The sequence below is a fragment of the Phoca vitulina genome, unplaced genomic scaffold (assembly GCF_004348235.1).
Source record: "Phoca vitulina isolate PV1807 unplaced genomic scaffold, GSC_HSeal_1.0 scaffold11, whole genome shotgun sequence".
NCBI classification, from domain to species: domain Eukaryota; kingdom Metazoa; phylum Chordata; class Mammalia; order Carnivora; family Phocidae; genus Phoca; species Phoca vitulina.
In genome coordinates, this window is record NW_022589714.1 from 3,357,657 (window position 1) to 3,379,653 (window position 21,997).

At 37.1% G+C, this 21,997-nt stretch overlaps 1 protein-coding gene and 1 pseudogene across 3 annotated transcripts in view; one reads left to right on the forward strand and one right to left on the reverse strand.

The window, feature by feature from the left end:
• Window positions 1-21,997, forward strand: part of RNGTT (RNA guanylyltransferase and 5'-phosphatase) — a 326,132-nt gene that overhangs the window by 147,866 nt on the left and 156,269 nt on the right. For 2 of the 3 annotated variants that reach the window (XR_004300164.1, XM_032409299.1), the window contains exon 12: window positions 16,547-16,615. The exons of the other annotated variant lie outside the window; for it this stretch is intronic. Coding sequence is in view for 1 of the 2 variants with exons in the window: in XM_032409299.1 (XP_032265190.1) it covers window positions 16,547-16,615 (69 nt within the window). In the remaining variant the exon portion in view is untranslated. The remainder of the gene's footprint in view (window positions 1-16,546; window positions 16,616-21,997) is intronic. 3 annotated transcript variants of the gene reach the window in all.
• Window positions 12,148-13,331, reverse strand: LOC116635410 (annotated as a pseudogene).

Consider the following 21,997-nt stretch of genomic DNA (forward strand, 5'->3'; position numbering starts at 1 on the left):
TTGTCCTGAGCTGCTTTCAGGATTTTCTTTGCCTCTGAGATTTGTAAGTTTCACTATTATATGTCAGGGCGTTGACCTATTTTTACTGATTTTGAGGGGGTCCTCTGTGCCTCCTGGATTTTGATGCTTGTTTTCCTTCTCCAGATTAGTGAAGTTCTCTGCTATAATTTGCTCCAATATACCTTCTGCCCCTCTCTCTCTTTCTTCTTCTTCTGGCATCCAAATTATTCTAATATTGTTTCGCTTTATGGTTTCCACCTATCTCTCAAATTCTCCCCTTGTGATCCAGTAGTTGTGTATCTCTCTTTTTCTCAGCTTCTTTTTCTCCATCATTTGATCTTCTATATCACTAATTCTCTCTTTTGCCTCATTTATCCTAGCAGTTAGAGCCTCCACAATATTGCCTTCATCTCATTAATGGCCTTTTTGATTTCGACTTGGTTAGATGTTAGTTGTTTTATTTGTCCAGAAAGGGATTCTCTAGTGTCTTCTATGCTTTTTTCAAGCCCAGCTATTATCTTTATAATCGTTTTTCTGAACTCTAGTTCTGACATTACTAGTGTCTGTATTGATTAGGTCCCTGGCAGTCAGTACTACCTCTTGTTCTGTTTTTTGAGGTGTGTTTTTCCATCTTGTTATTCTATCCAGAGAAGAATAGATGAACAAGAGAAGAAAATACTAAAATGACAACAAAGACCCCAGAGAAATATACACTAAACAAATCAGAAGAGACCCAAAACTGGGGGAGGAAAAAAAGAGAGAGAATATAATCAGACAGGTGAACAGAGTAGAGCAATACACTGGATTCTGTGTGTATTTTGGTCCCGTTTTTTTGAAAACTAGATCCCAAAATTGTAACGAAAGAAAAACAAATATTTACAAAAATAAAATTAAATACATTGAAATGATATGATGTAACTGTAAAAATGGAAATTAAAAGACAAGAAAAAACGTAGGAGAAAAACAACAATAAGTACAACAAAAATGAAGGGCTATGAGCAGACGGGTGAAGAGAACAGAGTAGTACACTGTCTCTGGAGTGTATCTTGGTCAGTTAAGGAAACTACCTCTCAAAACTGTAAAGGAAAAAAAAACTTATATATACAAAAATGACAATAAGTACACTGAAAGAATAGAATGTAAATGTAAAGATGAAAATTAAAAAAGACTTTAACGAAACAAAAAAACCAAAAAAACTGACCAAAAAAAAAAAGGAAGAAGAAAAAAAAGAGAGAATATGGTCAGGTGGGTGAATAGCCATACACTATATTTCGGGTGTTTTTTGGTCTGTTAGAAGAAACTGCATCCCAAAATTGTAAAGAAAGGAAAACTTATATATATACAAAAATAAGATTAAATATAATGAGGGGATAGAATGTGACTGTAAAAATGAAAATTGAAAAACACTTAAAAAAAGGAGATGATAACATAAGAGTTGGTTGAAAAAGGAAAGAAGAAAAATTAAAGAAAAAAATTTGAAAATTAAAAAGTTAAAGATGAAAGACTAAAGAATCATGGGAAAAAAGCTGTGAGTTCTATGTGCTGTATTTCCCTGGCACTGGAGTTTTGCGGTTCTCATTGATCGGTAAACTTGGTCTTGGCTGGATTTTCTTGCTGATCTTCTAGGAGAAGGGCCTGTTGCATCGATTCTCAAGTGCATTTGCCCCAGGCGGAGTTGCACTGCCTTTGCCAGGGGCCAGGCTAAGCAATCTGCTTGGGTTTGCTCTCTGTGGCTTTTGTTCCCTAAAGGCTTTCCCTGCGGCTTTAGAGGATGAGAATGAAATTGGAGGCCTCCCAATGCCCTGCCCTGGAGCCAAAAGCTCGGGGCCCCACTCCTCAGTGTGCCCTCAGAGAAAAGCAGTCAGTCACTCCTGTCTCCTTGGTCTCCAGCTGCGCTCCGTGCTCCCCCGGCCTGTGACTGAGCATTTCTGTGGCAGGCAGACTACACTGTTTCCAGTCTCCAAACCTAGCAGACTCCTGCGCTGCTCCTCCTGAAGAGAAAGGGTGGTCTTGCAGATTCTGCTGCTTATTGAGCCCCTGCTTGAAGAGCAGTGGCCCGACTGTGCTGTGGATCATGGTTTATGGCAACCCTGAACTAAGAACTCACTCCTGGGCTCACTCTTTGCAGCCGGCTTCCCCGCTCAGTTACCTGGGAACTCTGCCATACTCAAGCACCCCTGGTCTTCCTGTGACCCCTAGGATCCTGAGACCACACTGTCCCAGCGAGGGTTCCACCCCCCGTTTAGCAGTCTGAGCGATGTCCCTCACCAGAACAGACTTCTAAAAGTTTCAATTTTGTTCTCTGCTGTTCTATCACTTGCTAGTAGCCTGCTGATGGAGGCTGCCTCCCCCTATGGTCTGTCTTCCCATATAGCACCTGAATTCACTTCTCCGCACCTCCTACCTTGCAGAAAGTGGTCGCTTTTCTGTTTGTAGAGTTGCAGCTATTCTTTTTTTCCATCTCTTGTTGAGTTCACAGGTGTTCAGAATGTTTTGATAGCTATCTTGCTGAATTCCTGGGACCAGATGAAATTCAGGTCTCCTACTCCTCCGCCATCTTGGACTCCTCAGCTCCCATTGTGGTTTTGATTTGTATTTCCGTGATGCTGAGTGATGTTGAGCATTTTTTATGTGTCTGTTGGCCATTTGAATGTCTTCTTTGGAGAAATGTCTGTTCATGTCTTTTGCGTATTTCTTGATTGGATTATTCTTTGGGTGTTGAGTTTGATAAGTTCTTTATAGATTTTGGGTACTAGCCCTTTAAAAAGATGAGGTTTAAATGCTCACATATTTGGGTCACCTTTTCTAAAAATATTGGTGTATTGTAGATCATTGTTTTATGAGGCTATAGTTAGATTTTATTATTGATTCTAGGAGGATTCCAAAGATAGATTTATTTATTTATTTATTTATTTATTTATTTATTTATTCTTTAAAAGATTTTTATTTATTTATTTTACAGAGAGAGACACAGCGAGAGAGGGAATACAAGCAGAGGGAGTGGGAGAGGGAGAAGCAGGCTTCCTGCTGAGCAGAGAGCCTGATGCGGGGCTCGATCCCAGGGTCCTGGGATCATGACCTGAGCCGAAGGCAGACGCTTAACGACTGAGCCACCCAGGCACCCCCAAAGATATTTTTAGATGTTATTTTCAAGTAGAATCTTGAATGACTCAGTTTTATTTACTTAAGAACAAAGGAGTAATAAATCCAGAATGGGGTTGTTACTGGTTTAAGTGCATTGCTTTTCTAGTACCTAAAATATACTTTGCTTAGTCTTACCTCTGAAACTTATTATTTTGTGTCAGATACCCCAAAGCTATGGGTTTCTTCCACTAGTTGTACCCATTCCTTTTCCTCATTCACAAGGATTTTCATTTCTTTGTGTATTTTTATCCTTTGCCTTTCTTTTTGCATGTCCTTAGAATTTCTAGTCTTAGTCTAGGGACTATGAGTGCACATATGTGTCCACCTATACTGTTTACACATGTGGGTACCCCATGAGAAGTGGAGAATGTCTCACCAGGCTGAAGTAGGTTGAGACCTTTCTGGGAAAGAATCTGTAAGTAGATGCATAAAAGAGAACTGGTAAGAATTTTAACGTGGACATAGGAGACTAATGACAATATAATTAGTGAAAGCAAGTTTTCTTTAAAGGTGTCATGTAAAGGGACGCCTGGGTGGCTCAGTCGTTTAAGTGTCTGCCTTCGACTCAGGTCATGATACCAGGGTCCTGGGATCGGGTCCTGCTTTGGGCTCCTTTCTCAGGAGCCTACTTCTCTCTCTGCCTGCCACTTTCCCTGCTTCTGCATTCTCTCTCTCTCTCTGACAAATAAATTAATAAAAATCTTTAAAAAAAAGTGTTATATAAAATTCTAGTGAACCATGTAATTGCTTTGTTCATTAAATTGTTGTTAAATGCCTAACTTTATAGGAAGAAAAATCACTGTAACAGAGGTATAATGTATTTTGCTATTTTGTTCATGAAGTATTTTATACAGCATTTTAGATATAAATCTTAGGTCCTATTTTTATATGATTTCTATTTATATTTCTTTGCTAGTTTAAAATTGATACAAAGAATAAGGGAAATGTTACATGTGTTTTTATATTGTGGAAAACAAAGTTTATTTCCTAAGGTCTTACTACCATTTTCTCTACTTTATTAGGCTGTAGATCATGTTTAATTTACAGATAAATGCGATCTGGCATCCCAGTATGGGTTATCCTCATCCAGAGATATTCATTGTCTCTTAAAGATCTCGTGTGGTGGCTAACTGGGTCACTTTACCCATCAACCGACAGAGGAACTGTGGCATCATTCTATAGTCTGCCACTTCTTGAACAGCCTCTCGGCAGTAATGCCCAATGAAGGAAGTCATGCTTTCCTGCTGATCATTATGACTTTGAGGACAGTCCAGATTGTATCATCTAGAGAAGTTTAGTGACAAAAACTTACTGCAATGAGCTCAGGACAAGACTGCCCTCACTTCAGACTCTAGCTACAAGTTTTGGCCCCCAGGCCCGTCTTTGCTTCAGACCTGCTGTCTACAAATTCTGGGGTTCCCAGGGACTCCCTCAGGTTTGATAATTCAATAGAATGACTCAGAGACTCAGAAAAACACTGTAGTTATCATTACAGTTTTATAATAACAAAAGAAGAACTGCATGGGACAAAATCTGGGAGGGGCCCAAATTTGAAGCTTCTGGTGGTCTCTTCCTGGGGAGTCATGGACAGCATTACAGCTACTTCTGGCTAAGATACATTGACAGTGCCCAAAGGGTATTGCCAACCAGGGAGTCTTTGGTGTCCAAATTTCATATTGTAGTTCAGTCACATATTGCCTGCATGGCTGACCTTTAGTCTTCAGCCCTTCTAAGAGGTTTGGGCTAATAGATTTAGTCTCTAGTTCCTTTGGAGGGCAGAACTGATATGGCATGTTCCAGAGTCTCCATTGTAAATCACATTGTAGAGTCTCTGGTGGCCGGACACCTCAGGCAAACAAAGATATGCTTGTCAGGCAATACATTCCAGGGGCCTAGAGATCATCTGGTAGTAGAGGGCAAAGGCCAGACCTCTCTTTCGGTAAAGTTAATTCTTTAGTACAGACCTATTCAAACAAAGGATGTATTTTTGAATGAGATGTAGTATTGTTTTGCAGTTTACCAGGTAGCTCTTTGTTTGAAAGTCTTAAATTTTATTTTTTATTTTTTTTAAAGATTTTATTTATTTATTTGAGACAGAGAGAATGAGAGAGAGAGAGAGAGCACATGAGAGGGGGGAGGGTCAGAGGGAGAAGCAGACTCCCTGCCGAGCAGGGAGCCCGATGTGGGACTCGATCCTGGGACTCCAGGATCATGACCTGAGCCGAAGGCAGTCGCTTAACCAACTGAGCCACCCAGGCGCCCAAATTTTATTTTAAAAATAAAAATGATTCCCCCTTTATGCTCAAATTACAAATATTTAACTTCTTTCTTTGTTTCTCTAATTTTTGTCTCTTTTCTTGTGACATTCAGACCAGCCACTTATGTAGTTTAATTTTATTTTTATTGCATTACATATGTGTTTATGGTTAAGTACCCCTTCTGTTCTTGTATTCTTTCTAAAAGTGCTTATTTTTCTTCCAAACTCGTAGGTCATGCTCTTTTACCCACAAAGGAAATATTTACCTATACTTTTTACCAGCTGCAATCTGTGTAAACATTCTGGAAAACATTTAGGAGAGGTTTCCCAGAAAAAAAAAGTACTTTAATAACCATGCTAATGAAGCTTGGACTATATAGGCAGTGAGGAGCACTCACAGCTTTTTAGTTGTGATTATGACACATAACAAATTATTTTAGAAAGTTCTAGTGGAGGTGAGTAGAATTATTTTGGAAGGAGGAAGGTAACCTATAAGCAAGACCAGTTAGGACCCTTTTAGTGTTATCCCTGTTGACAATAATGAAAGTAATAAGGGATGATTGATGAGAAGGTTATTAACAATGAGAGATGATTTCATCTTTTAAAAAGTCTTACCCGTGGGGCGCCTGGGTGGCTCAGTTGGTTAAGTGACTGCCTTCGGCTCAGGTCATGATCCCGGAGTCCTGGGATTGAGTCTTGCATTGGGCTCCCAGCTCAGTGGGGAGCCTGCTTCTCCCTCTGACCCTCTCCCTTCTCATGCTGTTTCTCTCTCTCTCTCTCTCAAATAAATAAATAAATAAATAAATAAAATCTTTAAAAATAATCTTACCCTTTAATAATTTGTACAAATATTAACAGCTTTTAAACTTCTTTTAACAATTTTTTTATGTTTTCATTTCACACAGTTTCTTGGGCTAATTCCATGTGTTTTTGTTTTTTTTAATTATGTAATCACCATACATTACATCATTAGTTTTTGATGTAGTGTTCCATGATTCATTGTTTGCATATAACACCCAGTGACTGAGGGTTCTAGAGGGGGAGGGGGTGGGAGGATGGGTTAGCCTGGTGATGGGTACTAAAGAGGGAACGTTCTGCATGGAGCACTGGATATTATTTCATGTGTTTTCTATCTAACTATATCTATTGGCTTGTTTTTATTTATTTACTTAATTTATTAAATTTTTATTTAAAAATTTTTTTGAGAGAGAGAGTGAGCATGTGTTTGGGGTTGGGAAGGGGCAGAGGAAGAGGGAGAGAGTATCTTAAGCGGGCTCCACATGGGGGTATGGAGCCTGACTTTTGGGGCTCAGTCTCACGACCCTGAGACCATGACCTGAGCTGAAATCAAGAATTGGATGCTCAACCAGCTGAGCCACCAAGGTGCTCCTGGCTTGTTTTTATTTGGTCCCAGAACTGTGCTGTTCATTTTATATTTATTCAGTACAATTTGTTGAAGTGAGGACTTACTCTGTGCCAGATTACTATAAGATGCTGAAGATAACAATGATATGTGTTTGGTTTTATTTACTTCAAAAAGCCCACAGCTCACTTTGGTGGTCAGACAATTAAGAGGAAAATCCTGTGGTAGAAGGAAGCGCAGGGTGCTATGAGACAATGTTGAAGGAGCATATAACCTAGATGAGAGATTAGGAGAAGATTTCTGGGAATGTGATGAGCTAGCATAGAAAAGCAGTTAAGAACATGGGCTCTGGAGCCAGAATGATTTTGGATTCTCAGTTCCTTGCTGTGTGACTTTGAGCAAGTTCTAAACTTCACCTTTAAAATGGGGTTAGGGGTGCCTGTGTGGCTCCATCAGTTAAGCAGCCGACTTTTGATTTTGGCTCAGGTCATGATCTCAGGGTCATGAGATCGAGCCCGGTGATGGGCTCCACGCAGAGTGTGGAATCTGCTTGTGATTTTCTCTCCCTCTCCCTTTGCTTGTATGTGTGCCCCAGAGCACGCTCTCTCTCTGTCTCTCTCCCTCTTGCTCTAAATAAATAAATAAATAAAATCTTTAAAAAAAAATGGGGATAATAATGGCCCCTATTTCATAATATTGTTATGAGGCTAAAATGAGTTAATATATGTAAAGTGCTTAGAAAAGTGCCGGCATATAATGTTTAGATGTTTTACCTCTTCCTTCTCATCTGTTTTGTTTTGTTTTCATGGATACATGATTAGTACTCAGTAAACATTTGGATACAACTGGATGAGAGATGAAATTATAAGTACTTTTTAATTTTCTCAGAAGTCTTTATTTTTATTTTTTTAAAGATTTTATTTATTTATTTGACAGAGAGAGACACAGCAAGAGAGGGAACACAAGCAGGGGGAGTGAGAGAGGGAGAAGCAGGCTCCTCGCTGAACAGGGAGCCTGATGCGGGGCTCGATCCTGGGTCCCTGGGATCATGACCTGAGCCGAAGGCAGACGCCTAATGACTGAGCCACCTACGTGCCTGAGCCACCTACGTGCCCCTCCGAAGTCTTTAAACAGCTCTATTAAATGCACTTTACTGTAAAATGATTCTTTTATGTATATTTAGATCCATATTAACCACAAGTCATAAACCCTGGTAGGCTCCAGAAAGTTGAAGCTCCTATAATACTTAAAAAACCTTGAGTTTGCTTGTAGATGAAGATGTGCTCTCCCATTCATCATAGTTCTTACTAGTCCCTGTTGTCTTATACCCAGTCTTGTTCAGGTTCATGGCCTGGCATCTACAGATGTTTGAGTTTGGGACCTCCACACTAGACCCTGACACTAGCTCTTCCAGGATAAAAACTGATAGATCTCTTTTAAATCTCAAACACTTGATAGAATCGCTGTGAGTTATTGGCACCAAATGAATGTTTGTTGAATAAATGAATGATGTCTCAGTTACGAGATGAGAAAGAAGTCTGGCACAAAGACTTTGCTTGTTCCATGAGGGTGAGTTGGCTTTTATTTTGTAGAATTATGAGGGAATTTTGGTAAAAGTAAGGTTAACAGCTACTAAAAATAATAAAGAACCTATATTTCCTAGAGGAATTTTGTTCTTAGATTTTCTAACTTGTCATGTGGGATTCACCAGAATTCTTAGGCTTAATTTTAATTGTAGTAGTATGGATTGAAAGAGCCAATGAAGCTATTTATATTTTGATTAGCTAACTTTAATGATATAGTTGTTGAATCAACAGTGGTAAATAATGAAAATCAAATCATTGTTTTCAAAAGGAGATCATGATCTTGGCTTTTTGGTGAGCAAAAAGGATGAGTTTTGTAGACTGATTTTGTACTGATTAGAAGAATATTTAGGGTACAGAAGCACTGAGTTATCTTAGCCTAAACCAGAAGTTAGCCTTTAGGAATGAAAAAGGATGAACACTAATATCCAGCTGAGGGGAAATTTCCATTTTGGGGGGATTGGTGAAGTAAAGCCATGAATTTTAAGGGAGTTATGAAAGCACAATTAAGTAAGTAGATATAAGCTACTATATTGAGTATTCTTAGGCAGTCAGTTGGGGGCTATGTGGGGATATCTGCTCAGAAAATGTTTGATGTGAGTAGAATAGTCCAAAACAGGAATGTGGAGATAGTTTATTCTTTTCTTGTTTAATATTCCCTTAGTGTCTTTTTCTTTACTTTAACGAATTGATGTTGCAAATTTGCATTCTCAATTACGCTGTGGATTCATTTTCTTCTTCATTGTAGTCTTAAGCTATTATTTTACTTATTTCTAAAAGGTTCCTTTCTATGCTTTGTAACTTTGCAGTTTCTGTTTTGTTACGTTTCTCATTTCAAGCCCTTTTGCATTATCTTTCTCTGCTTATGCATTTATAATGATTTGGTTTCCAATTACTTTCTGATTCATAGACACATAAAACACCAATTCAGAGTCCATCACCTGGTATAAAACTTTTTTGTCATTTCCACCAAGTTTTGGTCAATAGATAGTTACATGCCTTCTCTAGGATGTTTCAGATGGTATTCCAGTGATGGGATTATGTTCATAGGTAAGCAGGTTAAAATTTTATAAAACTTTATGACACACTATCATGCTTCATTAATAATTTTTTGGTTAATTGTGTCTGCTATTTTACCTTTTATCTAATTTTCTTCTAATTTAATCTGGAGGAAGATAAGAAGATTATAATTTTTTTTTTTTTTAAAGATTTTATTTATTTGACAGAGAGAGAGATAGCGAGAGCAGGAACACAAGCAGGGGGAGTGGGAGAGGGAGAAGCAGGCTTCCTGCCGAGCAGGGAGCCCGATGTGGGACTCGATCCCGGGACCCCGGGATCATGACCTGAGCCGAAGGCAGACGCTTAACGACTGAGCCACCCAGGCGCCCAAGAAGATTATAATTCTGAAAAGGAATGTATCCTCATTTAGGATAATTCACCACATATTATACTTTAAAGCTTCTCCAGGGTTTTGCAGTTAAAATTTTATATTTTAAAAGTAACATAGCTTTTAAGAAATTTGTTAGAAGCATTTTAAAAACAACTTGGGTAATTTAAGTTGAACTGTCTTTCTGTAGAAAGATTGACAGGAAATGGCTAATTACATCATTGCATTTAATGTTTTTACTAATGAATTAAAATTAAGGTATTATTTAGGCATATTGGCCTAGGCTTATATTATCATTGGGTCCCCAATATCCTTAATGCTAACTGGATTTCTAACATTAGTAGGCAGTCAGGAAATATCTACCTAATGAACAGTGCTTGAAATTTTATTTTTATTGAGATGTTATCATCCAATAAATTAAGAAAGACTTAGGCTAGTACTTTTTATGTAAGAATACCAGTGCAACTCCTAAATAAGTTTTACTTAAAGTATAGAAGAGAAAAAAACCACAGTAGCTTAAAAGTGTAGGACATTCTATTTTGACAAAAGAATACCAAAGTGAGTTTTTAAATTACCTGCTAAGTTATTAAAATAAAAGCTGACTTTTCAACTCATGCTATTTTAACTGTGTGTGAAACTCTTTTTGACTCCTTGGTTAACTATTCCTTCCTTGGTGTTCTGTAAGTGTTGCTGGGTGAACTGGGGAGACCCTGGACTGTGGGACCTCAACCCAGCCAGACAAAGGAGTTACTGAAGGTTCTTGGTCTTGTAATAAGAATGAATTCAAGGACAGACATGAAGCACAGTGGATGAGCAACACAAGCAGGAAAGTTTATTAGGTGAAAAGTAGAGATGAGAGTGCTAGCCTCATCCTAATCCCATGAGCTCAAATGAGAGAGAGGGAGAGAGAGAGTCAGAGAGAGACAGAAATAGAGGCAGAAATAGAGTTGCATGCCTGGGGGTTTGGGTTTCTATCTTGTATTGACAGTTGTTAACTAGGGGGTAGAATATTTATTACTTGGGGTGGGGATTTCTTGGGACCAGGATTTCATGCTTTTTCTTCCTTATTTGGTCAGGGATTTCCAGCCTCCTTTGTCAGCCATCTTGGGCTCCCTGGTTTGCTACAGCTTCATGTGGCTTTGCTTTGGACTGCTGCCAGGACAGGCCTCTGACTTTCCCAGTAGCTGGCCATGACTTCCTCCTTGCCTACCTCCAGATACCCTGTTTAGAACCCAGCTAATGCCTACTCTGGCATAAGTGTTTTCAAGACATCTTCACCTCTACTGAATGTTTTTTTCTACTTGTTGAATTATTTACTCAGAGAAGAATCCTAAATTCTCCATGTGTAATTGAGGATTTTTGCCTTATTTTTATTATCTACTCTGTCAGTTTAAAAAAAAAAGCATTTTTTTTTTTTTGAGGTACATATACATTTAAGATTGTTATAGGTCCTTTTTTATTTCTAGTAATATTTCTTGTTCTTAAGTCTTTTTTGTCTAATATTAATATAGGCTAGCCACTTCAGCTTTCTTTTCATTAGTGTTAGGATTTTTTTTTTTTTAAGATTTTATTTATTTATTTGACAGAGACAGTACAAGCAGGGGGAGTGGCAGGCAGAGAGAGAGGGAGAAGTAGGCTCCCCGCTGAGCAGGGAGCCCGATGTGGGGCTCGATCCCAGCATCCTGGGATCATGACCTGAGCTGAAGGCAGACACTTTAACTGACTGAGCCACCCAGGGTGCCCCAGTGTTAGGATTTAATACCTTTTCTATCCTTGTACATTTATCTTTCTATCTATCCATTCATCCATCCAGCTTTATTGAGGTATAATTAACCTATAACATTGTGTAAATTTAATCTGCCCTTCTACTTTTAATCTTTATATACAAAGTGGGTTTATTGTGGACAGCATATAGTTAGTTGGTTCTTGGTTATTTTTTTCTAATCTGACAATTTCTGCCTGTTAAATGGGGTGCTTGTACCATTTAAATTTAATGTAATTATTACTGTAGTTTGGTGTGGACCTACCATCTTACTACTTTGTTTCTATTTGCCTGTGTGTTCTCATTTCCTTTTTTCCCTCTTGCTGTCATTTGGATTACTTGAGAATGGTTGGATTTCAATATAGTTCTACTTTAGGCTTATTAGGTATACATCTTTGTTTTATATTTTAGGAGTTGGTCTAAGGGTTATAGTATGTCTCTTTAACCTTTCCCTGTTTACCTTTAGATAATTTATCACTTTATAGTTGGGGTAAGAACCATACAACAATATCATTCCATTTCCTGTCATATATTTTGCTTCCAAACATGTTAAAACCACACAGTACATTTTAATATTTTGCTTTAATTATCTTTTAAAGAAATGAAGAACAAATATTTTATATTTATTCTAGTTTTTAACCATTTCTTTTTCTATTTTTTCTTTTTTTTGTTTTTACCAGTCATCTTTTATTGGATGTTATTCTCAATTAGGATATGAAAGGATTCAGGGTGCCAGGCAAAAGTGATGGTCAGGAATGCAGAATGTGCCTCCACACTGGGCCCTCTTCAGTGGTCCTTATGTAGCCACTCATGTTTGAGTTCCTTATAACAACAACAGTAGTTGAAAAGCACATAAACTGCCAGCACCATAGAAATCCTGGTGACGTCCCCCGCTTTTTCACATTGACATTCTTGTTGTAGCACTGGTAGTAACCTCTTTGAAACACTCCAGCAGTACCTTTATGGATGAAATTCTGCATCAGTATCCAACTTGGCAGCTCTCCTAGTTTGACATCCATAATCTTCTTTTCCTTCATTGGTACAGATGATGCCATCTTGGAGCCCTGGGTGTCCGTTATATCTAGTTTTCAGCCATTTCTGATGTTCTTCGTATTTTTTGTTTAGATACAGGTTTTTGTTGTTTGTATCATATTTTTTCTACCAGAAAACTTTCTTTTAAAATATTCTGTGTTACGGCCTGGTGGAAATTCATTCTATCAGATTTTGTCTGTTGGAAAAAATTTTTTATTGTGCCTCCATTTTTTTAAAGATATTTTCATTTGCTGAAGATTTTTGGGTTTATAGTTTTTCTACTAGTACTTTAAAGCTGGTATTCTATTATCTCCTAGCTTATATAATTCATGACAAAGAGTCTGCAGTCATTCTTATTTTTCTACCTCTGCATGTAAGTTATTTTCCTTCGTACTGTGGTTTGTGTACTTTTTTCTTAAATCCTTCTTGTTCTCTAGGCTACTATTGGGAAGTGTGCTTGTGCAAATGTGTGTTTAATTTTGCAGTAATCTGAGGCATTATTCCTTCCAATTGTTCTTGTTTCCTTATCACTTTCTTTTTAAAAATCACTCCAATTGTACAGATGTTACATCTTTTTAATCTCTCAGCTCTTTGATTCTCAGTTTCTTCTCCCCCCATTTTCTTTTTGTATTTCAGTTGGAAGAAATAATACACTTTTCTTCTTCAAGGTACTTTCTTCTTCAGTGATTCTTTCCTTTGTTGTGTTCAGTCTGCTGATAATCCCATTGATTATTATTCCCATTGATTATTGTTCTTTTTCTCTGATACTGTTTTTTATATCTTTCATTTCTCCTTGTCTCATTTTAAAGTTTTCATCTCAGAAATCTGTTCTGTTTTTTAGCTGTCTGACTTGAAAGTAGTTACCTAATCTCTGATAGCCTCAGTTTCCTTTTCTGGCAAGTTAAGTAATAATACAAAACTCAAATACATATCTTGTGAGGAATTATGTATTTTAAATGTATATATGTTAAGAACCAAGCACAACACTTATTATAGGTCCTTGGTACATGATAGGTGCCACTGTAAATGTTAAGAAAGACTCTCTCACTATCTCTGTCTCTCTCTTTCTCAATAAAGTCTTAAAAAAAAGAGAGGGGGGCGCCTGGGTGGCTCAGTCGGTTAAGTGTCTGCCTTTGGCTCAGGTCATGATCTCAGGGTTCTCCTAGGATTGAGCCCTGTATTGGGCTCCCTGCTCGGTGGGGAGTCTGCTTCTCCCTCTCCTCCCTGCTCATGCTCTCTCCCACTATCTCTGTCACTATCTCTCAAATAAATAAATAAATAAAATCTTAAAAAAATATTGTCTGGAGTAATCAACAAGGAGTAAACAAGAGTGAAAACAAGGACTATTTCTTGTTTTGACCCACAAGGTTTCTGATTCATAAAAAGAGTAAAATAAAAAATGAAGTTATTTTCATTTCTGCAGTAGGTAACATCATATTATTTAGAGTCTTGCCAACTCTGTACTGTTACTTTATACATACTTTGTATCAGGGATGATCCATTATATGAATTTGAGACTTTTGATCTAAGAATGGAAAAGCTATGTTTATTTGCCATAAATGATGTACCTACAATTAAGGAGGACAAATTCTTTTAACCTTTAAAAAGTTTTTTAGGGGTGCCTGGCTGCCTCAGCTGGTAGAACATGCAACTCTTGATCTTGGGGTCATGAGTTCAAACCCCAGGTTGGGTGTGGAGCCTACTTAAAAAAAAAAGTGTTTTTTGTTTTTTTGTTTTTTAAAGGTGATGTGGCATTTGGTTTTCATTGCATTATTTCTCAGCAGATTTTGTGCTATGAATTTAGCAGGTTACCTTTTCTTACATGATAGGGTACAAGAAGTATTAAGGTTATACTTTTCTGTCTTGCTTGAACATTTACCCTTCATTAGTTCATGGATATTTGAAAAAAGTTGAAATAGAACACAAAGGTCTTAATATATATGCTTCTCAATATGAATACAAGTTTAAAAAATTTTTCCTCTAGGATCAATATATCACATACATGAAACAAAGGTTTTAATCTAACATTGCCTTCCACATTTCCAGCAAGAATGTAAGTGATATTTTGACTCTTTGATGCTTAGGGTTTATTTTTCCTCTCTTAAAAGGAATTTATAAGAAATCAGTGTTTTTAATTCACATGAAATTTTTTATTCTGGCAAATTGCCTTCTCAATTGACTAGGTCATTTAAACCTCTGAGTGCATTGGAGACAAATCTATGAATCTCAGAACTGTCCTGAAATTTCTGCCCATTTGGCCAGACTCTGGATAATATGGCTGTAAGATTCCTAATTTGCCAGCTCCCCACTTAAGAATTCTTAGTGTTGTAGTAAAAGGAAAAAACAGAACAAAAAAGGAAACTTCAAGAGCCTTAGAGTTTTTTTAAAAAATTATGTTGGGGCGCCTGGGTGGCTCAGTTGTTAAGTGTCTGCCTTCAGCTCAGGTTGTGATCCTGGGGTCCTGGGATCGAGCCCCGCATCAGGGTCTCTGCTCCGTGGGAAGCCTGCTTCTCCCTCTCCCACTCCCCCTGCTTGTGTTTTCTCTCTCTGTCAAATAAATAAAGTCTTAAAAAAAATAAAAAATAAAAAAATTATGTTAAAATATATATAAAATTTAACTTTTTAACCATCGTTAAGCATACAGTTCAGTGGCATTAAGGATATTCACATTGTTGTGCAACCATCACCATTATCCATCTCCAGATTTTTTCATCTTTCCAAATGAAACTCTGTGCCTATTAAACACTAACTCCTTGTTCTTCCCTCGCCGCCCCCCTCCCCCGCCTCCCGCCCAGGCTCCCTAATTTCTGTCCCTATGAATTTGACTAAGGAGCTTTACAGTTTTAGGGGAATTTAGATATGCAAACCCAGAGTGCTCTTAAAGTTGTTAGAAAGTAGGATTGCTCTTGTTTTTCTTTGCTGAACTGCCTTCAGTTTAGAGAAATTACAGATTTTGAAGAATGAAGTAGCAGAGAAGATGAAGCCAGTTTGGGAGGAGACTCACAGATTTTGTTGCATGTGAAATAAACTTGAAATTTTGGTTGTTGCTTTTGGAATACAAATCTCCCTGTAGATGAAGTGGTTTCAAGAGGATGTGATTGTGATTAAAAAGATGTATCAGACACAGCATATCCAAAATTTTGGATACAATGTATTTGAATCCCAGACCTATCCTGACTGTGCTGTAAATTGGTCAGACTCTGGCTCTCTGAAATATAGGAATCAATGTTTAGGGCTTCCATCAGTGATACGCATGTTCAGTTCTTCAAAACAATAAAAATCTGTGAAAGAAGCGTTTAAAACTACTTGCTCAGAACTAATGAGAGAGCTTTGGGGCTATACCTACTCTTTAATGACATTGAAAAAAACTGTCATTTGTATTTTATACTGTGTATCCCTTGTAATGCATTTCTGTGCTTGAAAAAATATAAAAAAGACAACAAAACAAAAAGTAGGACAAAAAATTTTTTTAAAAAATCCTCTGCTGGTGGGTTTGGGGAAGACACAGATAATATATTTTTGGACTGTGATCCCATGTCTGAGTTCACTTAAGGTTACAGATTCTCAGGGGATGTCTCCCCTGCCCCCCAGCCTCCATCTATCCCTCGCAAGTTTCTCTGCAGTTTCCTTTTTTGTGTATGTTTTATATTTTGTTCCCTGTATTTATTACTTCTCAGAATTTCTATTTTCACTTTGCTTTTGGCCTCTCTCATCCTTCCTTTTATGTTGGCTCATCAATGCATTTAAAAATGTTTTTAATATTTTATCCATCATTTTGGTTGTTTTAGTTATGACTGTTGTTCAAGGCACCTAGCCTGCCATGGAGTGACAGTCTTTATATGTTAAAAAAAATCTTGCAGTATGTTAACCTAGATCCCTCTGTATCACATACCTTCCCCATTTTGTATTTCAGTTCTTAAAGCTTATATAATAAGAAATTTTTGTAAAGTTTGCAAAAAATTAAAATACTCTTTAAGTTATTATTGTATTTGTAAAAATATGTGTATTTATTTTATAGTTACTTGAAGGAAATTTTGCCAAAGAAGTCAGCCATGAAATGGATGGACTTATTTTTCAGCCTATTGGAGTAAGTTTGTGTGTGTGTGTGTGTGTGTGTGTGCGCGCGCATGCGCACACATTTGTAGTGTGTTGTATGGATATAAATATGTATCTACACATGCATGTATATATAAAGTACATTTTCGTGAGATATATTATCTTAGGATTGATTACTGCTACGATCACTGCCTATCCTTAAATAAATTGTTTATTACAAGATATTTCACTTATACTAAATATATGTAATGGTAAAACGAACAGTTGTTTGCTTTTTACTCAACTTAAGAAATAAACATTGATCATTATTTTTCAAGAAAGTCTTTTGATATAATTAGTTTTTTATAATTCTTGCAAAATGAATGTTAATTTATATTTCTTTACTAGAAATCTACCAATAACATTACATAAATGCTTATTTCTTTCTGTAGCCCAATATACCTTTAAATATTAATATTTCTAAAATTTGTTATGGATGAGTGAAATTCAAAGAATTTTTAATACTTGAAGAAAATATAATTTTAATAAATAATAAATAATATTGCATGTCAAATTTCTGAAACTCACTGAAGAACTTGCACTAACTGAATGGTCAAATCATATATTTGGAGTAAGTTACATTTTACTCTGATAGCATGGTTTCTCAACATTAGCACCAATGACATTTTTTGCCAGATAATTCTTTGTTGTGGGGAGCTGTCCTGTGTATTATAGGGTGTTTAGCAGCATCCTTGGTCTGTACTTACTAGGTACCGATACTACCTCTTCCCCCAATCCCATCGCTCCAGGTTGTGACAACCAAAAATATATACATTCACTGCCTACTTTCCCCTGGAGAGCAAAATTGCCCTCATTTGACAACCTGTGCTCTAATAGAGCACTGTTTCTCAAAATGTGGCCTGTGGACAAGGAACATTACCACCACCCAGAAAGTTATTAGAAAAGCAGCTCACCCAGGGCACCTGGGTGGCTCAGTTGGTTAAGTGCCCCCATTCAGCTCAGGTCACGATCCCAGTGTCTTGGGATTGAGCCCCGCGTTGGGCTCTCTGCTCAATGGGGAGTCTCCTTCTCCCTCTGCCCCTCTACCTGCTCGTGCTTTCTCTCTCTTGCTCTGTGCGCTCTCTCTCTCAAATAAATAAACAAAATTTTTAAGGAAAAAAAAAAAAGCAGCTCACCCTAGTTCTACTGATCAGAAACCCTGGGAATGGAATCCAGCAACATGTGCTATAACAAGCTCTCCACGTGACTTAAATGCATGTTCATGTATGAAAACTGCTCTATAGGAAAGAGTTGTATTTCATGTACTACACCTCATCATGTGCTGTAGTTTGCCTCATATGCTGCATTTTTTCCTTCAGTAACTCTATCCTTAGAAATTAGGATATGGGCTAGCTGTGAAGTTGTATAGAGAGACATTAAAGGGAAGGAAACTAATATTTTTGAAGACTGTGTATTAAATAGTATATATGTTTTTACATATATAGTAGAACTTTAATATGCAAGTTTAGATATAATGTGATATGTGATTGGCTTCTGTCTTCCTTCCAGTCCCCTTTGCCAAACAGGTAGAGAGAAGCTCTTCTGTGGTCAAGGGAAGAGGTGATGGAGGAGAATTAGAGGCTGGGGACAGAAATTGTAGAAATATCTCTGGAAGGTAGAAGTTAGATCTTTGAATTCCAGTATTTTCTAGGCCTGATCTCCCTAGAACGAAATCAAGTCTAAGAATAACAGTAATTGCAATAAATTTTACTTTGTTAAACTCATGGTTCATGTCCATGTGTATATGAGGTTTTGGTATATGTAAGAGAAATGGCCTGACACATGAGTCTAGGAAAGTCAGCTGATGTATTAGTCTGTTTTGATTCAAATAACCACACTTGTTATTACAGTGGTTTTGTAACTGATATCTAGTAAGGCAGGTCTCTCTGTTCTTAAATATGTGTGGACATTTGGTTTAACATAGAAATTTCAGAAATAGTTTGTCAAGTTACCAAAAAATTCTTGTTAGGAGTTCAATTGGAATTGCTTTGAATTTAATTTGGAAAAAAATGATGTTTTTACCATGTTAAATCATCTCAGTGAATAAGGTTTAGCTCTCTTCAGGTCTTTTTCTGTTCTCTAATTGAATGTAAGTTTTTAATTGTTGTCTAATTTCTAGATATTTATTATTTTCCATTTTTACAGTAAATGGTGTCTTTATTTGGTACTTCTAATGTATTGCCACATTGTTGATTGATTTGTTGAGTCAAGAATCTTGCTGAACACTTTTAGTTCTAATAATTGTCTAATTTTACATATTGGCCAGGACCTCTAGCACTGGCTTAAATATTGACTTTATTGGGTGGAGGAGAGGGAGACATTCTTACCTTATTCTTTTTTTTTTCTTTAAAGATTTTATTTATTTATTTGACAGAGCAAGACAGTGAGAGAGGGAACACAAGCAGGGGGAGTGGGAGAGGGAGAAGCAGGCTCCCCACTGAGCAGGGAACCCGATGCGGGGCTCGATCCCAGGACCCTGGGATCAGGACCTGAGCTGAAGGCAGATGCTTAACGACTGAGCCACCCAGCTGCCCCTCTTACCTTATTCTTAATTTCAAAGGGAATGTGGCTAATTTTTCTCCATTAAGTATGTTTTTGGCAGATTTCTGTTAGAGAGCTTTTATCATGCTAAGAAAGTTTTATTTCTATTCATACAAAGGTTTTTTTTTTTTCCCGATCATAAGTAGGTTTTGGGAGTTAACAAATGCTTTCTCTGTATCTATTGATTGAGATTGCCATGCCATTTCCCTTTTTATGACATTCATGTAGTAAATTACAGTGATTTTCTCATGTTGACCCAGCCTTACATTCTGACATAAATGCTACTTAATCATGTTATATGTAATTTTTAATATATCTTTGGATCTGAATGTAATAGTTTTTTGAGGATTTATGCTACCTTATTTCTTACAGTTTTCCTTTTTTTATGTATATTCAAAATAAAGAAGGTAATATTATGGAAAAAATATTGTAAACTCCAAGTAATGCATAATAATACATGCTCATGGTTTTAAAAGTCAAAATATCGTGTCTTCTACTGAAAAATAGAACAGTCTCTTCTTCTACTTTTCCCCCACATTCAAAGTGCCACTCCTAGGAGGTAATTATTTTCTGTTGTTTTAGCTGTGTGTTTTTTCTCTTTTCCCTCCCTATTTCTACAAAATCTGTTTATGCTGCTCTTCTTGGTTTTCTGTTTTATACATGATCTGCCTACTCTCTGCTGTTGAAGAACAGGATTGAGCTCTTTCACTCCTCCAACAATCACCCCTTCTCCTTCTGTCATCCCATTATAATTATATCACATTTTTGGTCAAATGAATATTCAGTATTTGTATTTCTGTGGTAACATAAATATTGTTCACATCTGAGTCAAGTTGTATAATACTATATTTTCATAGAAAACTTTTTTACCTGAAGTTAGGAATTGCCTTATATTTTCATTTGTCATGATTATCACTACTTCTTCTCTTAAACTCTTTAAAAGAACTGTTAAAATTTTTTTTCAATACAGTCAAATTTATCAAGTAATATATCCAGTTTGGTTTTTATTTGAAGGCATTCCCTCTGAAGTCTTTCATTCTCTAGTCCTGCTGCATAGCTTTCTCTCCTTGGGATTTCTCTTCAGTGTCCTTATCCTGGAAATTCCCAGCTTGGGGAACAAAATAAAGATTATATTTCTTTATTATTCAAATGAAATAGCTTGGCCCCTTCTCTCCTCTGAAGAAATGAACCACAGTGCAGTATAATACTGCAAGGATCCCTTTTTACTTCCTAGTAAGTAATTGTGCCCTGAGATTTTAAACTTATTCCATTTTAAGCATCCTGATTCTAGCCACCAGGTTCTGGAAAGGTGAAATTCTGATGAGTTCATAGATTGACTGTATTCTTTTGTGCATTTGCTGCCATCATTTCTATATTGATGTTGTTGAAGATAGGTATTTCTAAGTTACTCCTGTTAGTCTGATGGTAGTCTCTGAGGGTATAGAGGAGATGGAAAAGTAGTTTCTGGCTTTCTTCTATGTTACCTTAGGCATGAGCACTTAATCTCTTTTAGTTCTTTGGGCCACACACACATATATATGCACATCACAAAACTATTCCTCTGTCATTACTCTTTTTTTTTTTTTTAGATTTTTTTTTTTTTATTTATTTGCGAGAGAGAGAATGAGAGACAGAGAGCATGAGAGGGAGAAGGGTCAGAGGGAGAAGCAGACTCCCTGCTGAGCAGGGAGCCCGATGCGGGACTCGATCCCGGGACTCCAGGATCATGACCTGAGCCGAAGGCAGTCGCTTAACCAACTGAGCCACCCAGGCGCCCCCTCTGTCATTACTGTTAAATTGGCTTCATCAAAGCGACTTCTAGCCTTATATACACCTTTGTCTACAAGCAAATCTTTCTCATGACAGTCTAGGTCCTAGTCATGAATCTGGATCTTCCCTGACAAGGAGTTTCTCAGATTCTTTGAGGCCAATTGATCTCATTCTGAGGCCACCAGACCAAGAGAGATGTAATATTGTGACTGAAAAGAAGCAGCAGTTAGGGCTTTGATGAGATCTTGGGTTCCTGTGCATATTCAGTCTTTCCCCTGCTCTTCATTTCATAGGACTTACAGGGAGTGGTTTGCTTTTGTGAAGGCCAAAAAAAAAAAAAAGTTTTTTTTTCTCTTTTCTCTTGAACACTTGTTACTTAATTGCTAAATATTTTTTATAACTAAGACAGATCATTTAAATGATTATTCTCAAAGCAAAAAAGATCTCCAAGATAACCTTGCTGTTTCTTACAGTAGGTAAAGAAGTAGCTACCACCTCACAAGGTAAATATTGATTATGTTTTTGTCTTATAAATACTGTGGGTTTCTCCAAGGTTATTAGTACTTTCCTTTCTTATTTACCTTTATATGTCCAGTGTCTAAGATAGTGTTTGGCCCAATATGTCTTAGAAAATGTTCATCAAAGAAATGAAAATATATCATTAGGTTTTCCCCCTAGTCTTTCAGATTTGACCTATTTTATATTTTACCAGTATATAGGCAAACATTTTTTTCTTCAAGTTTTTATTTAAATTGTGGTTAGTTAACATACAGCGTAAAATTAGTTTCTGGTGTAGAATTTAGTACATACAACAGCCAGTGCTCATCACAAGTGCCCTCCTTAATCCCCGTCATCTATTTACCCCATCTCCTGCCCACCTCCTTTCCAATAACCCTCAGTTTGTTCTCTATAGTTAAGAGTCTGTTTTCTGGTTTCCCCTTTCTCTCTGTCTCTCTCTGTTTCCCCACTACCGTTCATTCGTTTAGTTTCTTAAATTCCACATATGAGTGGGATCATATGGTATTTGTCTTTCTGTGACTTATTTTGCTTAGCATACTACTTT